The sequence below is a fragment of the Microcebus murinus genome, chromosome 13 (genome assembly GCF_040939455.1).
Source record: "Microcebus murinus isolate Inina chromosome 13, M.murinus_Inina_mat1.0, whole genome shotgun sequence".
NCBI lineage: Eukaryota > Metazoa > Chordata > Mammalia > Primates > Cheirogaleidae > Microcebus > Microcebus murinus.
In genome coordinates this window covers 81,962,428-81,980,561 of record NC_134116.1, presented here as the reverse complement: position 1 = coordinate 81,980,561, position 18,134 = coordinate 81,962,428, and the positions used below count along the sequence as shown (strand labels likewise).

At 53.6% G+C, this 18,134-nt stretch overlaps 1 protein-coding gene across 1 annotated transcript in view; it reads right to left on the bottom strand.

The window, feature by feature from the left end:
• The window catches only part of SNAP47 (synaptosome associated protein 47), a 38,436-nt gene that overhangs the window by 14,733 nt on the left and 5,569 nt on the right, over positions 1 to 18,134 (bottom strand). Inside the window, exons 2-4 of the mRNA XM_012778598.2 lie at positions 12,865 to 13,411; positions 9,187 to 9,677; positions 2,733 to 2,857 (exon numbers count right to left, since the gene is read on the bottom strand). Of these exons, the coding sequence (XP_012634052.2) occupies positions 2,733 to 2,857; positions 9,187 to 9,677; positions 12,865 to 13,364 (1,116 nt within the window). The 5' untranslated portion in view covers positions 13,365 to 13,411. The remainder of the gene's footprint in view (positions 1 to 2,732; positions 2,858 to 9,186; positions 9,678 to 12,864; positions 13,412 to 18,134) is intronic.

Here is an 18,134-nt window from a genome sequence, read left to right as displayed (position 1 = left end):
TGGCATTCACTATTTACGGAGATTTCACAAACGGTGGCAGCCCTGACCCCAGTGGTCCCTGTGACTGGCACCTGCTGGGACAAGCCACCGTGTGCCCTTCCTATTAGAAATGGTGGTCAGAACCCAGAGCAGCTGCCATCCCTGCTGCAGCCAAGGCTGTGACGCCTGCCTGGTTTCTCCCTGGGGACATGGGGAGGCAGGATGGAGAGACAGGAAAGCCAGATAAGACAGAGAAACAGGGATTAGGAAGAAGCTTCCCTCCCACCTAGAATGCCCTGAGGGAACAGCCAAAGGCCACCTTTTGTTCCACGTGTCCAGGCCCCAGGCCCTGAGGAGGGAGCAGACAGAAGAGGCGAGCGCTCGGCCAAACCCACCTCCTGCAGCCTCCCAGCCACCCGCCCTCCGCAGCCGCAGTGACGCAGGAGCCAGGGTGGACCGCAGACCCCAGGGCTTGCCACGCCAACCCCCACTCGGCCCCCACCCGGCCCCGCACAGGCTCGGCCGTGCTCTGCCTTGGCAGCCCGGCTGCAATGCACACCACCAGGACACGTTTCAGCGTGATGGCTTTAATAGCGTTTGCAACAAAAACCACAGCTGGATGGAGGAGGGTTTCTTGCATTTTTGTTTTCCCCAGAAATTTAACTCATTCTGACTTACGCTTGGGCTTCAACTATACAGCAAAGAATTTTTCTCTAAATAGGAAACATGTGTTTTGCCTCAAAAAGACAATCTTGTGTGAAACTAGGTTGCTGCTGTGAGGAAGGAGGCTGCATCTGACCAGCGTGCTGCCCTCATCCCTGTGCCCCGCTGGCCCCTTCCCAGCCCGCCCCTCTCCTACTGCTGCACCTGCATACCTGGGTCCTGACTGCTGCCGGCGCTGAACCCTTTCGGGCTCGCCGGATGCCTCCTGATGACAGCACCTGTGCCATCACAGGGAAAGACAGCAGCCCGGAAGGTCACTGGGGAGCCCTGTTGTGCTCTGGGCTCTCTCCCCCTTCACACTGACATTCCCGTCCCTCCCTGGCCTTGAGGTGAAGGGCACCCTGCATGTGGTGCCAGACACCGGAGGTCTGGAAACGGAAGCCCCTTTCAAACTGCACAGCCACCATCTGAACCAACAGGAAAAATTCCTGTTTCCCATCCAAAAGCGTCGTTCCCACGTCAACCTGATCGTGACAGTGAGACACAGAGCGAGCGCCTCAGCCGCAGACACCTTCCTAGGGGGAGGGGCACGCTCGGATTCCACCGGCCTCAGGCCCACGCCCCTCAGAGGCTCTCAGGACGCCAGGGCAAACCCAGGCAAGCAGGTTTGCCTTCATAGTATTAAGGTTTCTCAAAAACCCCAAGCAAACAAGACCTATGCAGAGTGAGTTCTGAAATAAACGGGCCTATGAAAAGAAGTGACTAGTAATCTGCAGAATGTGCTAGTGACAGCTAAAAAGCAGCACTTTTGTGTGTCACTGCTAAAAATGACTAAGTGAGACCAGGAGGAAAAAGTGACAAGTGATGTCTACTTAAAATATCCCATAGCAAAGATGAACGCTTTTTTCCCAAAAAGGAAAGCGCCGAGCTCAAAGGACACATAAAGTAAGAACTAGTTTTTAAAAGCAGGTTTAAGAGATACGCCGTGTTTACCAACCTCCTGACGGAGGCGGGCAGAGGTGCCCACGACACACTCTTTCCAAAGACGGGGCTGAGCCCCACGCAGACCCCGGCCCGCCTGCTGACTCGCGGGCGCAGGGGCGGAGAGCCGCACCCCCCACGGACACGAACCACAAGGGCAAGCGCACACTCCCAGCAGAGCAAACACCTTTGCTTCTCAACAAACCAGCTGCTGGGGAGACACGACAGAGGGAAGCTGCATGTTACGGGGCACTGGCCGGCGGGACAGGCCCCACAGGCTGTGATCGCGACAGACAGCGAGATGCCCGGGCAGGCTTCTGCACCAACTTGATATCTGATGATACTAAGCCATTATTTTTATTTTTTATATTTTAAGGTAAGAAAGGCATTACGGTTATTTTTGATGGTCCTTATCTTTTAAAGCCAGTACTGAAGTAGCTGCAAATGAAACGACGTTATGTCTAGGTACAGCCTGGAAACTTATTTGAAAAGGAGGAAGAAAAACCAGTACGTTATCCAGCAATAATATAGAAAGACAAATTAAACATTTTTACATCAAATACTTAAACTTCAACTTCCTAGGCAAAAGGGGCAAGCCTCCGAGAGAAGCCAGAGCCGGGCAGCGAGACCTCGCGAGCCACCGCCCCGACGGCGCGTGCTCACATAGTGCCTCGCAGAACACGGACACAGGCGGCAGGCACACATCCAGAGCACACGTGCACGTACGCGTGCAGCACAGTGCACTCCACACACTGCACACACACGCATACATGCGCATGCCCATGCTGAGCGCACACACAGCATGCAAACACACGTGCACAGGCACTCACAAAGTACACACACGCGCGTGCGCAGATGAATAGACAGAAGTGGGTGCCAGGGCAGCTGTGTGCGTGGCGAGGTGTCCGAGAGCCGTGGGTGTCTGCGTCCCATGAGGCGCGTGCACTCACAGCGGGCACTGCCTGTGCTCCCTGCGAGGTGGCAGCAGGGGGGTGGCACATCTCCTCCAGGTGCAGCTGGTCCCGAGCAGGTTCCCATCGGGAGGGGAAGGAGCAGCCTGTGAGTGCAGGGATGCCACGCCAGCTACCGAGGCTCTGGGGACACCTTACCTGGGCCAGTTCCTTGGCTTCCCCCTCGGAGAAGAGTGGCTGGCTCATCTGCAGCTGCAGTGGCCCATCCGCCTGGGCCCCTGAGGGTGGCTCTCGGTGTGCGGTGCAGCCCGTCAGCCCGGATGCTGGAAGGGAAAAGCATTGTCACAGTCAGGGTGACATCTTCCAGAAGGTGCAAACCACCAAGAGCACTCAGGACTTCAGAGAGCGGTACCCAGGAGGGTGGCGGCCCTGCAGCCTGGCGGAGCGTCCCCCGTCATGTCACTGGTCCTCTGCCCAGGCCTCTGTGAGCCACACCACACCCCCCAAACATTCAGGGGTGATTCTATTTCTACCTCTCAGAAGAGAGGCCCTTTATCCAAGAGTGGTAATTTTTTTTTTGGAAACGACTCAAGGTTTGGAGTAGAAAACACAAGACTCACTGGCCCCTAGTGAAATGCACACAGAGCCCAGGACTGGGTCGGTGCAGTGACATCCACGTCATCTGAAGCACGCCGTGGTTCTGCAGAGCACCTGATGTGGCTGCCCGCCTAGGCCAAGCGAGGCTGACCGTCCAAGTGGGCCATGAGTCAGAGTTGCCCTGCGGTCAGGGCACATGGGGCTGGGCGGTCTCACCTCAGGTGGTGCAGGCAGTGCTAACCGCGTGGCTCGTGGCCGCCTCCCGCAGAGGGCCACCTGTCCTTTATTTGGAGAGCCTCCGCACCTCCCGGCCTAGATAAGGGCTCAATTAACTTCTCTTGTTTGCTCTTCTCCATAGCACCCAGCACCCCAACGTCTGCTCATGAGGATGCTGGGACAGGGAGTGGGATGGGGGACGGGGAGGGTGGGTGGCCTCAGCGCCCCTCCAGGATCCCACTGCGGAAAGAGCCCCTGCTCCCCTGACAGGGGCTGGGACGAGGCAGCCCGGGAGCCGCTGCTGACCATGCCGTCAACCACACTGTCAGGAGAGAAAGGAAAAGGAACTACATCTGGGGGTGAAGCCTCCAAGAGCGGGGCCCAGCTGGCCAGTATCCAGGACGCCCAGCGAGACCCGCCCTCCATGGGGGGAGACCTCACTCTCGCTTACACCCCCGGCTCCAACCTTATCACCTCTTCAGATTCTCAAGTTCACTGTCCCTGGTTCCTGGTAGCACAGGCTGAGCAGAGGAGTGCCAGCCACGCCCAGGTCAGCATAGGGACACAGGTTTCCAGGGGGCCCTGAAGAGGGACAGGAGCTAGGCCAGGTGGAGAGAGCTCAGGCACTGGAGCTGGGGAAGGAGGCCCCTCAACCTCACACCCGCCACACAGGCACACTTTCCCCAGAACCCCTCACTATTCCACTCTTCAAAAACAAAACGCACCACGCTGATCTCGTGACCTGCCTCTGCCCATGTGCATACAGATGCATTTCCCATGTTCTGCCCCAGCCAGCACCTGAGCTGCTAATTAGCACTTCTGCTAATCAGAGCTTCCCCCAGGAGGTGGCTGACAGCCACTACCGGCCGGGTCCTGGGGAGAAGCGCTTCTCTGAGCCAGGCAGCAAGGTGCGCGGCTGGGTCGGGCTGTAACACAGAGCGACAACGAAAGGACGTGTCCCTGGTAACTACCAGCCTGGGCCTGAGACTCCCTGACGGTGCCAGCACACCCTCCACCAGCAGGGCGGCGTCTCTCACGGCCCAGGGTGGGCGCCCTCCCTCCTCAGGGCACCCTGTGCCCCACGCAGGCCCCACCAGGTCCTCTGTCCGTGAGGTCTGTCTCCCACCTCCAAGTGCTGACCTGGGGGCATCCTGCTCTCCTGGGCACCTCTAGCCGGGCCCGCAGCTCCGACGCCGGCTTCGAGGGCACAGCCTCCATGCCGCCCTGTTGTGCGCCAGCTTCTGTTTCAACACCTGAGGCTGCACCACAGAGAGACACACACTGACCGCTCCTGAACTTTAACAAATGGGATTCCACTTAAATACCCAGAAATCTGAAACAGAGGATGTTGCTAATTCCAGGCCAGCACAGGGGACCCAGCCCTTCCTGGGACCCCTGGGGGCTCCGGTTGGAACTTCTCTGCCTCAAAAGACGGCCTGAAGCTGCTGACCTCGCCCAAAACCCGCTGGGTCCGTCCAGCACACGCCTGTGCTTCCTGCTGGTGGTCCACCTGCTGTGGGGATAGGCGGGGGTCCCTGGGAGAGGCACAAGCCCAGGGACGGCTCTCAGGGAGCAGGGCTCAGGCAGGGGAGGCCCGGCAGCCTCTCTGAGGTGGTGACGGCTGGCCAGCAACAAAGAAAACACTGGAAGCCAGATGGAACCCTTGGGAAACACTATGCACAGCCCCTAGGAGGGTGTGCGAAGGCTCTGCGTCCTGAGCCTTCCTCCCAAACGCACAGCCCAGACTGACCACGAGAAAACACGAGACAAACCCTGAGGGGCTGTCCTGCACCTTGGACCAGGCCTCTTGCAGGTGGTCAGAGCCCCAGGGGCCAGGGAGATGTAAGGCCGAATGGTCAGCTGGGGTCCTGGGAGCTCCTCAAACAGGAGGAGGAGATCTGTCTAGAATAAAATAAAAAGTGGGTTCTAGTGAAGACAACACAACCATCACATGAAGGAAGGTGTTAACAGGGTGGGGAGCCAGGGAGACGCAGGGACTCTGAACTATCTCATGCCTCTACTGTAAATCTGAAACTGTTCTAAACTAACAAGGTTATTTTAAAGATGCAATGCAGAAAAACAGCTACCTGCAACAGCGTGTCCCACACCCCACATGACCAGCAGGGCCCAGGCCAGGCTGTGACTTTTCCTGGCTGGCACAGACATCACCGCCCAGGTCTCCGGAAAGTCTCCCCACCCAGAGTGTCACTCACAGGATGAGTGCCCGACCAGTGCTGCACGACTGCCACCGTGTGGCCAGGGTGTGCGCTCACCCAGGGAGGCAGGGATTTCTGAGACAGCAATCATGCTTTCCACCTCCCCGGCCTGCAACACTTCCAACCAGGAGCAGTGAACAGAGAGGAACTGGCACAGAGTCACCCTGCTGTGACATGCGATGACAACAGCAGCAAGGTGGCAGTGACAGGGAAATCCTCACGGGCCGTGTAAGTCCACTGAGATCCCAGCAAACTGGATGCCACCTTGCTGGGGCACCCCAGCTGGCTTCCCACTGGTGTGTGACCCCTGTGCTGTGCGGCCCCCGATTTACCATGTGGAGGTACACCCACCCCAGAGGAAGGATCACCCACCCAGAGGAAGGAGCACCCACCCCAGAGGAAGGAGCACAGAGCCCAGTGGGGGGTATGCTAGAGAAGTCAGTACTGAGAAGGAGCAATCTGCCATCACAACATGGCTCAACACACGCACACAAGGAAAAATGACTCCAGTGACAGTCCTGCTATAGCCCACACGTGCTGTAGTCACGTCACAGTTACTCAATACCACCAAGGTCTGAGTGATACTATGCAAGTAGCTACAGGCTTTCCCTGTGGCCAAAGCCCATAATCTTCGACCTTAGGTAGGAAAGATCCCCCTGGATGAACAAACGTGGAAAACCCTTAAACCACATGGGAACCACCACACAGAGAAGGAGAGACTGCTCCTGCACACTTAGCCCAGCAGGGACTGCCCTGAGAACCCCACTTCCAGTAAACCCGGCCGGTGAAACACATGGGTGCAGACAGCACAAAAGGTGACACAAACCTGCAGTAGGATGACCCAGCACATCAGCTCCCAGAACCTCTCAGGACCCACACTGCGATGCAGCCCACTGGCAAGTACAACCTCCCCTCTCTCCCGAATCACATGCTTGAGCCACCTCTTCAGGCTTCTTCCACTAGGACAGTCCCCACCTGCATAGGATGTCCTCACCCGTCCTCCCTGAGTCACATGCCTGTGGCACACCTCTGCATTCCTCATCCGTTAGCACAGTCCCCACCTGCACAGGACGTCTTCACCCCTCCTGAGTCACATGCCTGTGCCACCTCTTCAGTCCTCTCTCACCAGGACAGTCCCCACCTGCACAGGATGTCCTCGTGCCTCCCGAGTCACACACCTAGGCCACATGGTCTGTCCACTTGGGTAGCTGGTGGAGCCCCTCTTCCTACTTCCCTCCAGCCTGTGGCACACCGGGACTCTGCCTCTCTGCTCGCTCCCGTTCATGCAGGTCATGGCGCCCTTTGGTCCCGTTCGTGCAGGTCATGGGCACCCATGGCCCGTGCTGAATGACGGATGCTATGTTACATCTCATCCCATCTCTCTGTCCTGTTTGTGTCCTCTTCTCTGTCTGAAACCTCCCCTCTAATTCAATTCCAGGATCGTGGCCAGCTCTCTCTGATACAGTCATGTGTCACACCCAAGGAGGGTTTTGTGTCTGTGCCATGTTAAAGGTGTGTACCGCAGTCCTGCGGGGCCCAGCTGGCAGTGGTCACATGGCGGACAGCAGACTGCAACCGTCCCGCCTGTCCCCACACCTGTCCAGGAGGCGTGGGGTGCTGGGCCACCTCTCACAGGGCATGTGCAGGCGGGGCTGGGCGGCCAGGCCTCCTGCTACGGGTTATCTGCTGGCTGGTACTGCCTACCTTTCTCAGCCTATGGAGCTCAGCTTCTGTGTCCTGCCTTGACCTAGGGGCCACAGAAAAATCTGGAAATACCAAGAATGCAAGTTTTTAAATTAAGTTTTAAAGTAAATATTTCCAACATTTTGGTGCTTATGGGACCAGAGCCATCACCACATATATTTAATGTTGAAACTTGAAGACATCTAGCTCCATTCATGTGGGGCGGAAACAGACTACTGAAACTGAAATCAATCACTTAAGAATAAAAAAGAAGGTGACATCAGTAGCAAATCTCTCTCACTTTTAACAGTGAGAGATTTGGCGATCAAAATTCGTAAAGAAAGATGATTACTTGTATACACAGAATATACATATATATATATACACACATACATACCAAAGTATGTACCTGCAGTATATGTGTATTATATACATATTTACCTGTGCATATACACATATTAGCTACAATGCTCAAATGAGAAAATGGAGTACTTTATGACTTTGGGATTCCTTAATCAGGGCTCAAAAACAAACTTAAGGGGGAAAGTGTAGATGTTACCACAGTAAATTGAAAGATTTCTATAACAGAGGAAGATGGTTTGAAAGAAGTATCTGCAGCCTCCAAAGTCTACAAGTGATTAATATTTAGAACAGATAAGGAATTCTTGCAAATCTCTGGGGGAGGGGGGGAAGCACAATAGAAAAGAAGAAAACAGAACAGGCAATACACAGAGCAAAACTGCAGGCCCAGAACAGACAAAAAACATCAGCTCCACCTCACAATGAATGAAAGGGTGAAAGTTAAAGTAACATCGAGATGCCACCTGACCCCCATGAGAATGGCAAACTACACAGTCAGGTTCCCCAGCACTCGGGGGAGGCGGGGCCTGTCCATGTGCAGAGCACCTGGCGTCTGGCCCCTCAGCCCAGCCTGGGTCAGGCCCAGCCGAAGCTCATGCCCCACACGGGGCCTGCAGGAGAGCCCCCAGGGCCACTCAGCACAGCACCTTGAGAACGTGACACACTGAACCACACTGCACAATTCTCAAAGATACAGACCCCTGAACACATGTCTTAGCAATGGGCTGGGAACATGTCAATTAAATGACCAGGGACACAGGAGCGTGGCAGGGCAGGGGTGGAGGGACAGAGACCTACCAGAAGCGGTGCGGGTGGTACCAGTTATAACCGGGAGGGCTGGTTCTCAAGTCAGAGGAAGGGAAAAGAGAGACCAGCAGGTGAGAACGCTGAGCTTGGAGCTTCCTCCTGTTCTGAAACGTGCATTCTGAAAGCCCTTCTGACTGTGTCTCAGTTCGTTCTGTGTTGCTTCAACACAATACCAAAGACTGGGCAATTTACAGAGAAAAGAGGGGCATACAGCTCACGGTTCTGCAGGCTGGGAAGCACTACCTTCTGGCAAATGCTTTTGGGATGTTTCCTAACAAGGCAAAGGTGAAAGTGGAAGCGGAAATGTGCAAAGAGACAGACCCAAGGAGCTTCCTGGCTTTAGAACAACCCACTCCAATCCATCCCTGCAGGACTGATCCAGTCTTGCCAGACCCAGAATCCACTCGCTACCGAGAGAGTGGCACCAAGCCGCCCACATGGGGTCTGCCCCTGTGCCGTCACCTCCCAAACTTCAGCGTGAGTTCTGGTGGGGACAAAAACCATATACAGACCATGGCACTGACCTACTGTGAAATCCATGTGTCTATCAAGTGTATGACAAATTTTGGCAACTCAAGGTTCACAGATGTCAAGTACTATGAAGCATGGTCTGCAATTATTTCTATGTATAAACAAACAAACGGACCATCTCTCGTGAGCTGGAAGCCAACAGTGGCTCTCAGTCATGCGTCTGCACAGTATTTCCTGGGCACAGGCCGGGTCTGGCTGTCATTTCAGAAGTCCACGCACACACTGCCTTGCTGGTCACCCACCTGCGTGCCAGACTGACGTGATCTTCTCCGCAGCAGGAGAAGCTTTCATGCTTCTGAGCATTGAGGCGTCTTCCAACAACTCGATCTTCTTGCTGAACTGCATTTCTAAAATGGGGATGACCAACGGCAGCTTGGCGGATATCACACGATATGCCACATCTGGCTTTCCGATAAACCGCTGGCGGATGCTAATTTCATAAGGTGAGTAGACCTTAATGTCATCGACGTCTTCTCTTTCAAACCTGTGCATGAGCAAAGAACTGGAGTCATGGATTTCTAACCCAGAGACAAGGACGGTGAGCCTCCCTGGCTTGACGTGAGACTCTGTCCTTTGGGAAATAATGGCAGGAATTTTGATCACTACCCCTTCCTTTCCAAAAGGTTCGCAACTGGCCGCCAAGGCACCTTCCCTGGGCTTTGTTTCTGGAGGTGTCTTCCAAAGTTTAGAGCCGAAGGGCCACCAAGAAGGAGATTCCAGTTCCGTCAGCAATCTGAAAAGGCAAAGAACACAGAGAAAAACAAACCGATCAATTTTGAAAGAGTAATACTTTTGTTTTTAGTTTTTTTTAGAAAACTGCTTTAACCTTTGCAAAGAACATTACCAATTTATAGTGTTTCTCTTCCCTACTCACTCAACGGAGGAGAGAGAGCAGGGATTATCATCTCCATGTTTAGGGGAGAAAACTGAGGCTCAGGGCAGTACAGACATCTGCCTGCAGATACAAAGCCAATCAGGAGTGAGATGTAGCAAAACACACACCTTTTGACTAGGATATTCCTCTTTCCACATGGTGCTGCCTTGACCTGGGTAATTTGGATTCAAAATAAATCCTGACCTTAATCCCTAGAGAGCTAGCTAAAAGAACTTTCTGTGGTAACGTAATGTTCTATGTCTGCACTGTCCAATATAGCAGGAGGCCAAAGTGGCTACTGAGGCCTTGGAATGCAGCTAAAGTAACTGAGAAACTGAATTTTTAACTTAATTAAATTTTAATGTTGTTAGTGGCTACCACATTGGACAGCAAATCTCAATAGTAACCACTAATAACAAACAATAAGAAATATACCTAAAAAGTCAATAGAAGAGAGAAAAATGAAGATAGGAAAGGAAAAACAAAGGAACAAAGATCAAATGGCACAAACAGAAAACAGTGAGATGGTAGGATTAAACTAAACCATATCAGCATTCACACTAAACACAGATGGACTAAATCCTCTAATTAAAAGGCAAGCCTGGATAAAGAAATCGTATCTGCCTATATCTTTGCTTACAAGAGACATGCTGTGAAATATGAAAACACAGATACATTGGAAGCAAAGGATTGGAAACAGGATATACCATGCCCAAATTAAACTTTAAGACAAGAAGTATTACCAGAGGTAATGGGCATCACATAATAATCAGAGAGTCACTTTAACAGAAAGACTTAACAATATTACATATGCATGCACCTAATAACATAACTTCAAAATCCATTCAGCAAAAAATTGACAAAACTAAAAGGGGGAATAGATGATCACAGTTGTAGATTTTAACACATTTCTCTCAATGATTGATAGAGCCTTCTTCCGTACACACCCTCAGGACCAGCCTCTGGGGCTACCTCGGCAGTAGGCTGGGGACAGAGAGCAGACCTGAGCTCACCAGGGCACAGGCTTCCTGGGGCAGCAGTGACGGCTGATGCTCTGTGTCTGCGTGGCCAGGCCATGGTGCCCAGGCCGTGGTGTCCAGATGGTTTCAGGCGAGGATCCACCCTCAGTCCAGTGCTTGAGCCTGCGCTGAGCACAGATATGCTAACCCAACTCCGGGTCTAGGTTTTGCCCACCACAGCCACAGGTGCCTGGCAGGGACATACTCACTGTCCTTTGAATGATTACAAAAACTAGAAACAATACATTTCAAAACTATTTTTAAAGAAATAACAATAGAAATTTAAAACACATAAAAATTTGAGCTTGGTGAATACGGTAGATGACAGAGAGTTTCCAATTCCAGCCTCTGTAGTTTGAGCAGCATTGCTTGTGCGACATGTGGTCTTGCAAGAGGATGGGGCTGTCTCTATTAACCAATCTTGGCTGCTTAATCACAAGCATCCTCATGATTTCATCCAACTGGATGCAGGAGATATCCACTGTGATTGATAGACCAGGTTTCATGAAGCTGCAATGGATAATACCAGTGCTGGACCACCAAACAGACACCATTAGCTTTTTTCATGAATATTTGGGGGGTTTTCTTTTGTTTTGTTTTGTTTTTTTTTTTTTTTTTGAGACAGAGTCTTGCTTTGTTGCTTAGGCTAGAGTGAGTGCCGTGGCATCAGCCTCGCTCATAGCAACCTCAAACTCCTGGGCTCAAACGACCCTCCTGCCTCAGCCTCCCAAGTAGCTGGGACTATAGGCATGCACCACCATGCCTGGCTAATTTTTTCTATATATATTAGTTGGCCAATTAATTTCTTTCTATTTATAGTAGAGATGGGGTCTCACTCTTGCTCAGGCTGGTTTCAAACTCCTGACCTCGAGCAATCCGCTCACCTCAGCCTCCCAGAGTGCTAGGATTACAGGCGTGAGCCACCATGCCCCACCACACCCGGCCTAATATGTGGTTTTTGACTGTGTTTCAGCACTTCATCTTTATCCATCATCCATGTGCTGAATGCTTGCTGAACACTGTCAAAAAGAATCCATTTTTCATCAGACATAACAATATGGTGTAGAAATGGTTGGTCTTTATGTCGTGACAGCGAAGAAAGGCAAGCTTTGAGACGATTTCTCTTCTGACACTTATTTAATTCACGTAGAACTCATCTACCCAGCCTCTTTACTTAGTCCATGTTTCAAATGGTCCAATACTGTTGGAATAATAACGTCAAACCTTGCTGCTAATTCATGTGTAGGTTGAGATGGATTCACTTCCACTACAGCTTTCAGCTCATCATTATCCACCTTGGTCTCAGGTCAACGACATGGCTCGTTTTCAAGATTAAAATCATCAGAACAGAATTTCTCAAACCACTGAAGTACTATGTGTTCATTAGCCACATGCTTCCCAAATGCTTCATTGATATTTTGAGCTCTGTGTTGCATTGGTTCCACAGCAGAACTCATATTTTTTAAAAATGCAAATGTTTTACTTATCCATGATTTCACAAAAATTCCTCTAAAAGAAATTTGAAAGATAATCACAAGCCAAAACATGTGTTTGAAAGAATGAGGATGTACCTTCACAATAAAAATAAAACTAGAAGTGTCAAAGTGAAATGTCAGAGATATCAACTGTCAAAATTAGTGCTTAAGGAAATTGGACATTTCAGTTATAATAACCTAATAAACCATGAAACACAGAGAAAAATTTTTTGACAAAGTGAAGAAATTACATTTAAACATTCTATAAATTTCATGCCAACGACACAATGAAAAATCAGAACAGAGCTCACCAACCAGGCTGACACCAGACCTCTCTACCCTCTGGGACCTGACAGAGGAGGGCCTGTCCAGAACCACCAAAGCAAAGCCACAGACACAGTAACGTGTCTAGCATGGCGTATACAGCAGGTGCTCAGCATGCTGGATGTGGACTGAACACGGTGCGGTGGATAGGCCCGTACCCGCATGCAGGCCTCCACATGTGTGGCCTCCCTGTGGGAGTGCCCGGTACAGCATACACTGCAAACCCACCTGTCAGCCACCTCCAGGTCCGACTCCATCTTGTCCAGGCCCCTCATGACGCCATCCAGCTGCTGGCCCTGGTCGTGAAGGACTCTCGCGGTGTCCTCCAGGCGCCTCTGGGAGCCAGCCATGAGTGCCGTGAGCTCCTGCCCCCGGGTCCTGGGGGCGGGTGCCCCGGCCGTGGGTCCGGGCTGCGACAGCAACAGCTCTCTCCAGAAGTGCTCGATGATGCTGAAGACCACATTCCGACTTGGCCGTAGGGAGCCGAACCAGTGCTTGGCACCACTGTTCTCCAGGACGGTGAGGGAGCTGAAGATGAAGTGTGAGGCCTCCTTCTTGATCTCGGCGATGCTGGACAGGGGAAAGCCAACAAGAATCTCTCCCGTGCTGTCAGCCGTGAATCTGAGAGCCTGCGGCGTCAAGGACAGTCTTCCTGGCACCCATCGCTTCTCGAGCTCTGCGTAGTAGGTGCACGGCCAGGTGTGGATGACGCAGATGTCCCTGCTCATCTGCTCCTGGGCTGGTCTATGCCGAGGGCCAGGCCAGGCTTCCGACTCTGAAGGAGAAGTGACAGGAGTCAGAGGAGGGCAGCGCAGGAGACCCCATGCAGGCCTCAGTCTCTGGCCTCACTCTCGGGCCCTTCCCAGGTACACTGTCTGTGACGGCCCCTCTCTACGCACATTCAGGTAAGTTTCTACTCACACCCCCCCTTTGGAAACGCTTTCTTTTTTGAGACAGAGTCTCGCTCTGTTGCCCAGCTAGAGTGCAGTGGTGTGATCACAGCTCACTAGAGCCTTGAACTCCTGGGCTCAGGCGATCCCCCTGCCTCAGCCTCCCGACTTCTGTGACTGGCTAATTTTCTAATATTTGTAGAGACAGGGTCTTGCTATGTTGCTCAGGCTGGTCTTGAACTCCTGGCCTCAAGCGATCCTCCCACCTCAGGCTTCCAAAATTGGGAATACAGGCATGAGGCACTGTGTCTGGCCCCTTTTGACATTTGTATATGCTCATTTAATGCACAGAGGCAACAATCCTGTAGACAAACTTCCCCCTCTCGTAGCCCCAGCTGACCTCGTGGAGTTCTACGCCGACTGAGAAGTCTCGGGTGACAGTCCCACCCCCTTGCTGTACAGATCAGGAGTGGGCCTCACGTGAGGTCCAGCCGTGAGTCTGCCACTCTGCCAGGCCTGGGGATGCCCGGCCCTGGCTCTCGGGGGCAGAGTGGTGGCCCAGGGGCAGCGTGGCACTCGTTCCACTTCTCTCTCTCACACACGCAATTTATTTGACATGACTTCCCTCGTAAAAACAGGCGAACAAATAACTCGTGCTGAGATATCGAAAAGCGCAGGCTCTCCGCAGCACGGCAGGAGGCTCTGGGCTCTGGGATCCTCGCTGCTCAGGCAGCGTGAGCCCTTCCTCGCAGCAAGCGCGAGACAGCACAATGACGCGGTCCCTGGCTCGGGAGCCTAGGGACATCGGAATTCCATTAATCTTCTCAAGGTCACACTGCTTGGTGTAACCTCCGTACTAGACACCGCATCGCACGGTACAGAGCAGGATGAGGCGCGCAGAAGAGTGCCACCTGTGCTGCAAGAGCTTGAGTCGAAATGAGATTCTAACTACCCCAGAGCAGAGCAGTCTGGGAACAGCCAGTGTGGGGTCAGATGCACACTGCAGGGCACGCAGCAGCCACTGCAGTGGAAGTATGGCTTGACTGTGGCCACCTGGCTGGGCCCCTTGTCCACGGTGTGGCCCATGAGGCCACAGTCTTTGTCCCACAGCAGGCAGAGCCCACCCCGCTCCCCCCTGGGCGGTGCGGGCCACGTGTGCGTGCATGCGCTCCCCACACTGCAGCGGGCCACCTGTCCACGGGACCGGGAGCCCCAAAAGGGCAAGGGCCACATTTCATCCCTCACAGTTCCTCAGCGACAACCTCATCACTGAAGGAACAGGACAGACTCTCATGGTTGGTGGTGTCCATTCAGATGGGACCCTGGGGACGGGAGCCTTGATCAAATGCCCTCTGACGGGGCAGATTCCATCCTGGCCAAACTAATGGGAGTGACGTGGGGAAATCTGCCAGAAGCCAAGACGGTGCAGAAACACGGGGTGCAGGTGGTCGGGAGGCAGTTCCCCACCTCGCCTCTGCGTGTCTGTGGCAGCTTCCGTCCCGTGCTATCTCGACGGGTGCCTGCACAGGAGGCAGCCCTGGGCCGTGGCTGGCATCTCCCACCTGGTCAGCGAGGAGACCTGACCTGGGTGACGAGGACGCTGTCTGCTTTGCGGGCAGAATGAGGCAGGCTTGCTAACAGGCCCCTCACTGAACTGGGGGTTTCCTGAGCTCAGGGCAGCCTAGCTGTGACTCAGACCCACCGTGGGACTCAGGCAGACAGGAAGGCCTGTGTCCCCAGTTGTGACGTCTGGCCCCAGGGTCTCCTTAAGAAAGGCGGCAGGCTCACTCACTGGCCTGCAAGGAGGGTGCCTCCCGGACCCTTGGCTGCCCATCAAGGATGTGCGCTACATCTGCAAGGCCGTCCTGCCCTGGAGTGTGGCTCCTTCGTGCCAGATGACTTCCCTCCGATAAAACTAGATATTTAGGCAGCAAACTCCACCCACCCGCTCCCTCAACTCATAACACCCTAGGATGGTTCCACTCAAGGTAACATCAAAACTTCCTCCGCATTTTAATTCAGTTGACAAATCAGCATAGGAGGCCAGGCAAGGTGGCTCATGTCTGTAATCCTGGCACTTTGGGAGACCAAGGCGGGAGGATTGCCTGAGGCCAGGAGTTGGAGACCAGCCTGGGCAACACAGTGAGACTACGTCACCACAAAAAAATAATTATCCAGGCATGGTGGCACCTGTAGTCCCAGCTACTCAGGAGGCTGAGGCAGAAGGATCGCTTGAGCCCAGGAGTTTGAGGTTGCTGTGAGCTAGGCTGATGCCATAGCACTCTAGCCTGGGCACGGATTAAGACTCAAATAATGAAAACGTCAGGATTCCAGGGACCCTAGACATCATCTAGGCCAGCTGGCTTGGTTGTTTTTGGTTTTTGTGTCAGGGATAGGGTCTCACTCTGCTGCCCAGGCTGCAGTACAGAAGCATCATTGTACCTCCTGGGCTCATTGGATCCTCCTGCCTTGGCCTCCCAAAGTGCTGGCATTACAGGTGTGAGCCACTGCAGGCAGCCTATATATTCCCACACAACACCACCTCACACCCCACGGACTAAGCTGGTGTGAGCCCTAAGTGGCATGCGCTCACCCGTCCCTTATCTCCCACACAGGAACACGAGCTGAGCCCTGTGGACGGCCCCGCCAGACAGGGAAGAAGGCACTCAGATGCCCGGGGCCACGGCTGACACACCCACACCCCTGGCACGCCCACAGCCACAGCAGGGCCCAGTGAGCCCTGACCACAGTCCCCAGGTGTGGTTATGCTGTGGCTGCCACGAGGCCACCCTGCAGGCCCTGGGCTATGTGACACAAAGGTGTCTGCTGCTCAGAATCAAGGGAGGGGAGCCCACCAACTCAGCCACAGTCCTCACAGTGTCAGACACGCCAACGACCACGCCCGTGTCCTGTGCTCCTGGATGAGGGGTGCCCGGTCCTCAGCCATGCCTGGCCTGCGGGGTGAGGGACCACACCTAGTCACCATCATCTCTGTACACCTGGAGAGCTAGATCCAGTGTGAGAAGTGAATCTGCATTAACAGTTACCTGACCCAACCCCCATTCTTGAGCACATATAGCTGGAATGAAATTAAACACAGAATCCCTGAAGAATTATGACACCTGGCACCTCGGCGTCAGAGGAAGCACGCTGCGGTTCCAGCTCTGGCCCTGCCACAAGCTTTACAGCTCCGGAAACGTTACCTCACCTTCCGGACCTGTTTATCCACCACCCAAATAACTGAAACGCCTAAGAACAACACCAGCTCTAAAACGCCCTAAAATTCAAAGAGAGAAGAAATGAAGGAATATTGTAAAATTAGGAGGCAAACAAGATGCTTCTCATTATCATGTTACGGGCAACGAACACCAGAAAGGTGTTCAAGTCTGACCGATACCAAGCAGCAGCCAGAGGAGAAACATGTGGCCATAACTTTTCTGACCACAGGTTTCCAGGGCACCTTTCCCAGAAAACCAAAGTCAACAGGGATCAAGGACAAGGGCGGAAGTGAGAACACCCCACAGTGCGTCACAAGCCGCCCAAACTTGGACTTGGCCCCTGGTGCCTGACCGACACACCTGTCCCCATGTGGAGACCACAGGAACCGGGTCCCTGCTCCCCTCAAGGCCAGGCCCTCCCCACGGGCCCTGGCCCCCACCCTTGCCCGCTCCTGCGCCAGGCACCGCAACCCTTCTCAAGAGCCACACGTGGTCTCTGCCACAACTACGCAGCTCTGCCAGGAAGGTGTGGAGCAGCCACACACAACTCACAACAAAGAGGGAAGGCTGTCTCACTGAAGCCTCACTTGCGAGAATGTGACAGCCAGCCTTGGCTCTCGGGCCACGGCTCCTTCCTAAGAGCCGCCTGCACCTTGACTTCCTTGACGGACTCCACTTCTATGAGCTCCTGTGTTCAATCTCCTTTGCTGCTTCTTCCTCTGACACCTCACTGACCTGGGCACAGCCCAGGGCCTCTCATGCAAGCCCCTCCTCCTAGGTGAGTCCACACGGTCCCATGGAATTGCATAATGTCTCCACGCTACTGCCTCCCGAGCACCTCTCCAGCCCACACCCCTCAGGGCTTCAGAGTCAGGCATCTGATCTCCTGCTGGGCAATGCCACGCCACACCTCACAGGCACCCCAACCCGCAAGCACCACTGTCTGCCCTTCTCTCAATAAAGGCACCCGGGGTCCAGGAGTTCCGGATTCTTCTCTTCCATATTCTCCCAATCCCTCAGCGAGTCCTGACAGCTGGCCTGCCCTCCATCCCTGGGCCCACGCCACCACCAGAGGCTCCGGCACTGTCTGAGGTCAACCCACACAAGTGACGCTCTTGGGGAAGGAGTGCACGGTCACCTGGACTGCACTCTCCACACACTGCGATTTGTGTAATGGTCTCTTTCAGCACTTCCATCACTCGTGTGCCTGCTGGATGCAGTATCAAGTAAACAACCTATTTTTAGCTATTTTCCAAAGTTCCACTGTCTGAGGCAGGGTCCTCCCTCCTGTCCACACCTGGACAACTTCTCAGCTGGCCTTCTCACCTCGCCCTGGCCCCACCACCTGCTTTCCACGCAGCAGCCAATGACACAGTCAGAAACAGAATTA